Source organism: Kogia breviceps, chromosome 2 (genome assembly GCF_026419965.1).
Source record: "Kogia breviceps isolate mKogBre1 chromosome 2, mKogBre1 haplotype 1, whole genome shotgun sequence".
In the NCBI taxonomy this organism is placed as follows: domain Eukaryota; kingdom Metazoa; phylum Chordata; class Mammalia; order Artiodactyla; family Physeteridae; genus Kogia; species Kogia breviceps.
In genome coordinates, this window is record NC_081311.1 from 13,695,589 (window position 1) to 13,703,452 (window position 7,864).

Genomic DNA, 7,864 nt, shown 5'->3' on the forward strand with positions numbered 1-7,864 from the left:
CCCTCTCCTCCCCTCCCCCTCTCCTCCCCTCCCCCTCTCCTCCCCTCCCCCTCTCCTCCCCTCCCCCTCTCCTCCCCTCCCCCTCTCCTCCCCTCCCCCTCTCCTCCCCTCCCCCTCTCCCACCGGCTCGCCGCGACCCCCGCCCCAGCCCCCTCCCCTTCCCCTTCCCCGCCCGCCTCCGCCCCCATTCTTGGAATTGTGTGGAAAAATTCTCAGCCAAACCTCCCACCTCTCTTCTCCCCCCACCCCCGCCCCACTCCCCACGCCCTTTAAAAAGCCCCCTTTCCTCCCCGGCCCCTGCACTCTTTGTGAATGAGGGCAGGGAACACGGCCCTTCCCCCGCCCAGGAGCCACGCCAGACCGCCGCACTCAGAGGACTGTTTGTTAATAGTCCAATTAGATAATTGCCATCTTTCACTCCTTTTGCTCCGCATTTCCCATAAAGGAATGAATGGGGAGAGCGGCGTGGAGAGGGCTTCTGCCCCGGCAAGGTGACGAGAAGGGCTGGAGCATGCTCCTTGCACAAGGCCATGCGCTTGAATTGAATCATTGTGGCCTAATCAATGCTCTTATTGGATTACTGGCTGTTGCTTTTCTCAAAGATATTGTAGCAGAGACAATGAAATAGCTAGGGGAAAACTTTTTTTTTTTTTTTTTTAAGCAGATCTCACAGTTGAGATTTTCTCGGCTCTCTCTCCCTCTCCCCCTCTCTCTCCTGCTGGACTCTCTGAGTACAAAGCTGCCCTTTGAATGGGCTGCCTCAGGGCTGCTGGAGGTGCAGGCATGAAAAAATCCAACTGGAACTAAATGAAGAGAGGTGGCCGTTTAAGATGGCTGTCAGCGTCGAGGTGTGTTAAGCAGTTGTTTGGGACGAAAGCTTGGCTTTTTAGGGGGTGGGGGAAGTACTTTTGGGGAAAACTTTTTCTCCCCCCTCCCGTTTTTTCCCCTCCTAGAGGCGACTGCTTTCTTCTGCCGCAGGGTGTGTAAGCGTTTTTGTTTTTTGTTTTTCCTCCCCCCTCCATCCTCATTCAGCTCTATCTGTCGAGTATGGAGAAAACCCCTCTAGCCAGTGTGTGAGCAGGAGGGTCAAAGGCAAAGGGAAAGTTAATAATGCCTGCTAACGGTACTAACAATTCAGGATGAATCTTGTCAAAAGTTTTTCTGGAAGTGTGGGTCTTTGATTGTGTTTCCTGAAAGCAAGACCAATCATTTCCGTTTATTCACTGGCTAAACCCCTACTTGATTGGGGACAAGGACAGAAACCATCCATTACGGTCTGATATATTATCCAAACAATTTAGTGTATTCATGAGGTAGCCGAAACGTGGAGGCTGCGAAATTACCCGTAATCAATTGCAACAGCGAGTGTGCGTCCCCCCGGGTGTCGGACAACTGCTACTCGCAGTCTCAGTAATAGGCGGGAGCCGCAGCAATTCGGAGTCGCGCTGTTCGCTACCTGATCGCCAGGCTGGGGACAGTGGACGTGCTCAGAGGACGCGGGCGCTGACGAGGCGGCTTCGCCGCTGCTCCACCGGGAACCTCGACCAGACCCGCCGCCTCTCCGCGAGCGCGCCGCTCGGCGGTCGCCGCTGACCTGCCCGCGGCCGCCGCAGCCGCCCCGCGGGGACATTCATTCTTGCCGCTTGCCTCTCTCCGGACCGAGCGTAGGGGCTGCATTGTAGCGGTTTTGTCCCCCGTCTGCTTTTTTTTTCTCCTTCCCCCCACCCCCCTTTTTTTTCTTTCTTTCTTTCTTTTTTTTTTTTTTTTTTTTGTTGCTCTTGCCTCTCCTATGTTCGGGAAACGAGACAAAATGGACGTTCGGTGCCACTCGGACGCAGAGGCTGCCCGGGTCCCGAAGAACGCGCACAAGGAGAGCCGGGAGAGCAAGGGCGCGGAGGGGAACCTCCCTGCCGCCTTCCTCAAGGAACCGCAGGGCGCCTTCTCTGCGTCGGGCGCCGCGGAAGATTGTAACAAAAGTAAATCCAATTCAACCGCGGATCCGGATTACTGCCGCCGGATCCTGGTCCGAGGTAGGAATGGGGCAGGGCTGCGGGGGGCGTTCTTTAGGGGCGACTCAGGGGCTCGAGCTGCGCGCCGCCACCGACGACCCCGGCAGGCCGGATGGGTTTGCCGCCTGGGACTTGGGAGAAAGTTGCTGGCCCTCCCCGTCCGGGGTGCGGCCAGCCGCTGGGGATTCCCACCTGGGACGCGCGCTCTCCAGGAGCTTCGATCCCTTCAAGCCTCGAGAGGCCCCGCCGGTTTGGCTGCTGGGGGAGCCGAGGGACTGTGCGGGAGGGCCCAGGATCCAGGCTTCGGCCTCCGACGCGGGAAAGAAGCCGGAAACTCTGGAGGACCTGTTCGCGTCCTGCGGACCGGAGGACCTGCGGGGAGCCCGCTCGCGGGCTCCCGCACCCTGGCGAGTCGAGCGCATCCGAGGGGGCCGCGGGCGCTGGAGAACAGCCGCGGACCGCCGGCTACGGCCAGGCCAGTTGGCGCGCTGAGCCAAGGGGCCCGGCGCCGCGCTCGGGCCTGGCCGCCGCCGCTGGGAGAAGCAGCCAGGCTGGGTTGCCAGGCCGCGGATGCCGCTTTAGTGCTGGCCTCGACCCCGCTCTGCTGCGCGGCGCGCGGTCGGCTCCGGCGGTGGCGGTGGTGAGGCCCGGCCCCGGCCCGGCGCCGCCCCCGCCAACTGATCGCCAGGCCCTGCCGGCTCCGACTTGGTCCCTCCTCCTTCCGCCGCCCGGGTTCGGGAGGGAAGGAGACCCCGGAATGGGGGTGGGAACCGCCGGAGTGCGGTCTGGTCAACATGCTCCAGAGCTGGGGCCGGCAGGGTCTGGGCTGGTCAGTGCGGGGACCCTCAAGCTACAGGAGACCCAGTCCACGCAGCCGAGGCCCCCAGACCAAAAGGAACGTCAGCCGATTTGGAATGGATGTTTTCTTTCTCCCCTGTTCGGAGGGCTCTACAAAGGCCAAGTCCGATTCCCCTTCCCATCAGCTGTGTGGAGTTAGTCCCCTCACACCCCCCCCCCCCCACTCCCCCGCAAGCACATACAGCGTCCTTGCTCCCCGGCTGTGGCTGCAGGCCCACCAGCCCGACTTCCCACCTCCGGACTGCTAGTTGCCGGTGACTGTGTCCCAGAAGCCAGCTCCGGCAGGGGAGGTGGAGGAAGGCAGGAGGGTTCTTGTGCCTGATTATCTCCCCATTCCCAGATGCCAAGGGGTCCATCCGAGAGATCATCCTGCCCAAGGGCCTGGACCTGGATCGGCCCAAGAGGACGCGCACTTCCTTCACCGCGGAGCAGCTCTACCGGCTGGAGATGGAGTTCCAGCGCTGCCAGTACGTGGTGGGCCGGGAGAGAACCGAGCTCGCTCGGCAGCTCAACCTCTCCGAGACCCAGGTACTCAGCGGCCAGGCTGCACACAGCTCAGCATCAGCCTCCTTCCCCTTCACCCCCAGCCAGCTGTTCCTCACCATCTATCCTCTGGATAGAGCCTCCCAGGTGAAGCAGAGAAGATAAGGAGGATGGGGAAGAAAGGGCGAAGGCCTTCTCCCTTTTCTAAGCCATCCCTTTCCCCCTCCACCCCAAATCTTCCATGGTACATGCTCTGCCCACCTTGGCCTAGCCCAGGTGGCCCCAGATCCTATCCTTTTGGATTTCTTTTTGGACCCCAGTCTTGAGAATTCCCTGCTTGTCTCTGCTCTTGGAGGAACCGATGTTTGCCCCTGTTTTGGCCACAACATTTTGGCCAGATTTCCAGGCACACCCCCTCTGGAGACCCTAGCCTTACACAGCACCCAGGCCCGTTCAGCAAGAATGGGGCTAGGGCCAAAGCCCCCTGTTCCAGAGCTGTGAGTGACAACTAGGGATCAAGAAGTTGCATATTCCGGAGATCTGCCTTTGCAGACCAGGCTGCCCCAATGCTTAAGGCTTTCCCTGGTCTTGAGCTGGACTCAGCCCCATTCCCAGCCCTGAGCACCCACTGTGGGTACCTAGGAGACCCCGTCTTAAGTGCCAGTGATGTGTGAGGTATGGGATGGGAAGCAGATCTGGGGCCTTGGGAGCCAGCACTGACAATTGTGCTTGAGGTCTTCTCCTTTACATGAAATCCATATGATGCTACTGGGGCTGGCCGTGTGAACTCTGGGCCCAGAAGCACTTTAGGGCCTGAGAGCTTTGTGTTGTGGGGATCATTTAGGGCCTCCCCGGGGCATGGTACCAGCTTGGCCTACGTAAGGCATATTTCTTTCTGAGGACCAGTCTCTTGACCTGTGCCCAGCCCTGAAGTGGGTGGGGAGCATTTTAGGTATGGGATCTGGGCAGAAAGCTGAGAACCAAGGACAGAACATACTGGATGTTCGAATTTGAGTTGGCATGGTAGCTTTTCCCCTATTCTCTCTGCCACCATCCCTCTTAGTTTACAAAATCTAGACAGAATAACCTTTCCCCTAGAGCTGCCAAACTCTATTCTGGGCCACCAGCTAGGCCTGAAGAGGGGCAAAGGGAGAACAGGAAGTAAGAGGGGAGGTTGACAGAGAGAATTTAGTCCACTCCAGCCTACTGGCTTCCTCCCCTGACTCCAAAGTTCATGATGGAGAGCAGCTGAGTTATAAATTAAGGGTATCACTCAGACCTTTCTATCCACCCGGTGGTGAGGAAGTGGAGGAAGCCTGGCCTATAAAGTTCATCCTGCACCAATTATTCCGTCCATAGCCACCTTCCCTGCTTGCTGCTAGTTTATAGTCAATCTGACCCTAACAAGCAGGACGTAGCTTCTTGTAGCCTTCAAGAGGAGTAGTGCTCTGGGGCTAAATTGGAGCCAGTTGGGCCACACTCCTCCCCATTCACCCTCACTTCCCACTTCCGGGGAACTGCATCCTTTAGGCCTTACACCTCCTCCTGGAAATGCGGGCTTTTACGCAGCACTGATCCATGGTCCCGCTGCGGGTAGTGCGGCGGCCCAGTGAAATAACTTCTGGTCTTCCTTCCAGTTAGGGTCGTGGACATTTTTATTTCTTTGTTATTTGTAACCCGGGCTGGCCTAGGCCTGCTTGCATGACCCGGAAGCGCAGCGTTTGGGAGCTGTGTCCCCCTCTCGGCGGCCCTGACTCCCCGCCCCGCGGCTCCCCGGCCCGACTTCTCCGGGCTGGGGCTGGGGCTTTGGCTGGAGTCCGGGGAGGGCCCCGGCGCCCTCGCGCTCCGGGAGCCCGGCCCCCTTGACCAAGCCCGTCTCACTCTGCCCCTCTCTCCCACCCTCCCTGCGCCCGACGCGCAGGTGAAGGTCTGGTTCCAGAACCGGCGCACGAAGCAGAAGAAGGACCAAGGCAAGGACTCGGAGCTGCGCTCGGTGGTGTCGGAGACGGCGGCAACGTGCAGCGTGCTGCGGCTGCTGGAGCAGGGCCGCCTGCTGTCGCCGCCCGGCCTGCCTGCGCTGCTGCCGCCATGCGCCACAGGCGCGCTCGGCTCGGCGCTACGCGGGCCCAGCCTGCCGGCCCTGGGCGCGGGCTCTGCCGCGGGCTCGGCAGCCGCCGCCGCCCCGGGTCCCGCAGGCGCCGCGTCCCCGCACCCGCCGGCCGTGGGAGGCGCTCCGGGCCCCGGGCCCACCGGGCCGGGGGGACTGCACGCGGGCGCACCGGCCGCCGGCCACGGCCTCTTCAGCCTGCCCGTGCCCTCGCTGCTCGGATCCGTCGCCAGCCGCCTTTCCTCCGCCCCGTTGACAATGGCCGGTTCGCTGGCCGGGAATTTGCAAGAACTCTCCGCCCGATACCTGAGCTCCTCGGCTTTCGAGCCTTACTCCCGGACCAACAGTAAAGAAGGGGCCGAGAAAAAAGCGCTGGACTGATCTTGTGTTTTCTTGTATTTATATTTATAGTATCTATCGTGGTGATATTTATGGACTCACGCGCATTAGGCACCCGGGGCTCCTGCGCTGGGCTCCCGGCTCCCGAGAGGCCTCTGACCGCTCTCCTTCCCCACCAGGCTCTGCTACCAATATTACCCCATCTGGGCTATTTTTTACCCCTGCTGTTCCTCTGTGCCCTCCCATGCCCACCCTTCGCCCCCAACTTCCTTCTGAATCGAGGAGAATCCAAAGAATTGGGGGGAAAGCCCGAGTTAGCCAACCTAATGCCCCAACCAGTGCCTGGCCCTGGAGGGTAAAGTCTGGTTCTAAGTCCAGAGCACAGGACATCTGCTCTAGATCGAGCCACTGCTGCCGTTGATTATTCTTATGGATATCTGAAAAAGGAAGCTGCGAGCAGACCCCAGCTGAAAAGGCTGACAGGTTTCGTTAGACCAAAAAGGAGGACGTTCCTTCCTTTCGCCAGAGAAACCAGGGCTTTCGGAAGCCCCTGGGCCCCACTTTGCAGACTTCTCGGAAGAGCCGGTGCACACGCAGCTTCTTGGCTGGACAAATCCTGCAGTTTTCCCCCCTTTAAAGAAACTCCAATCACAACCACCCCCGACCCCAGGAGACAATAAACCAAACATCGTGATGGGCAACGGCGGTAATAAATTTGATCTCATCAGCAATAAAAGGAGAGTAAGAACTACCACACAAAACCACATGGAGTGGAACCAGTTTTTAAATACTCATAACGATGGAGTCTAGAAGGCGTTAAGAAAATACGGGATACAAAATGCGTCCCAGGGCAATACAAAATTAAAGTTCTGGGTGTTATGACTTAAAACAAGAATTTAAAAGGGAAAAGCAAAAGAAAAGCCTATGCTGCTAATGAAAGAACATTCAGAATCTTTTCCGAGGCTGCGCCGGGAGGCGGCCGACAGCTTCACGCTCCAGGAGAGAGAGCTGTGCAGCTCGCGGCAGCTCCCGGACGCTGGCGCTTCTCCCCGCCGTCTCCCTTGTTCTCGGACCCGTGGCTCCGGGCAGAGTTGCTAGGTTTGGAAACAGATTCAGTGCCCATTGCCTCCTCTCGCTCTCTCCCCGGATTCACAAAATCCTCCTAGCACGCAGGAAACGTCACGATTTCAGAGTTCTTTGCGGACCGGGAGGCAGGGACGCAGCCGGGGACATCAGGGCGGCCCGGCCTCCTCTGTCGGTAGTCTCCATATCCCGATCAGTTCCCTGCGTGGATATGAAAGGCATCCTTCTCCACCGCCTCCCCTAAAACACCCCCCAGGGTTTCCACGGTCCCGAGTCAGAAACCCGGACCGCGACGCTGTCGTGGCCTCACGCCCTACTCGCACAGCCACGGCCACCCGCGTTTTAACCAAAACCGCAGACCCAGACGGCGAGGTGCCGCAGTGTCTAGAATGTATTCCTCCATCCGAAGCGAGCGCAGAGCATTTTAAAAATAGTAATTTTATTGTAAATTATTTACGTCGGAAGCTTTTTTTCCCTTTCTTCTTTTCTCTCTCTCTCTCTCTCTCTCTTTTTCCTTAGGCAAATAGTGAAGAAAATAATGAACGATTCAAACGCGGGTAGGTGTCACTGAATGCTGGCTACTAACTCTGTTCTGAATGTTTTGGATGTTTTGTATTTATGTGGTGAGAGTGAAATATATATATATCTATGATGATAAAATGAGGTGTATTTTTGTCTTGTATTTGAAGGATAAAAAAAAACAAAAACAAAAAGAAGAAAGAAGAGCCAGCAAGTGATGAGTTTCCGAGTGGAGACTCCTGAGGCAGAGGGTGGCAGCCCCGGCAGTGCCGGCCCTGCCCCTGGTACCGAGAGCGCTTGGGACGAGGTTTGGGGAGGGTTTCGGTCCGGGAGACAGAGGTGCCTGCCCAAGATGTTTGCTCTGCTCCTTGCACTCTCTGTCCCAGCTGTGTCGGACCATCAGGCCCTCCCTCCTAGATCTCCCACTTGGTGTTTCTTGGTTTATTTAGGAATTTGTCTCCGGAAA

General features: G+C 58.2%; 1 protein-coding gene across 2 annotated transcripts; it reads left to right on the forward strand.

Moving 5' to 3' along the window:
* Positions 1-1,789: 1,789 nt before the first annotated feature.
* On the forward strand, positions 1,790-7,641 carry VAX1 (ventral anterior homeobox 1). Of its 2 annotated transcripts, XM_059051731.1 has the most exons (4): positions 1,790-2,030; positions 3,208-3,395; positions 7,399-7,436; positions 7,569-7,641. In XM_059051731.1, the coding sequence occupies exons 1-4, from the start codon at positions 1,790-1,792 to the stop codon at positions 7,639-7,641; spliced, it is 540 nt and encodes a 179-aa protein (XP_058907714.1). The 2 variants fall into 2 exon arrangements, with proteins under 2 accessions (XP_058907714.1, XP_058907713.1); XM_059051730.2 differs by lacking the exons at positions 7,399-7,436; positions 7,569-7,641 and adding an exon at positions 5,272-6,907.
* The last annotated feature ends 223 nt before the right edge of the window (positions 7,642-7,864 follow it).

Bases quoted from the DNA above. Each gene is read 5' to 3' on its own strand.
- VAX1 (XM_059051730.2), top strand. From the start codon at position 1,790: ATGTTCGGGAAACGAGACAAAATGGACGTTCGGTGCCACTCGGACGCA. The intron at 2,031-3,207 runs GTAGGAATGGGG...CCCCATTCCCAG, and splicing joins CCGCCGGATCCTGGTCCGAG to ATGCCAAGGGGTCCATCCGA. The intron at 3,396-5,271 runs GTACTCAGCGGC...CCCGACGCGCAG, and splicing joins TCAACCTCTCCGAGACCCAG to GTGAAGGTCTGGTTCCAGAA.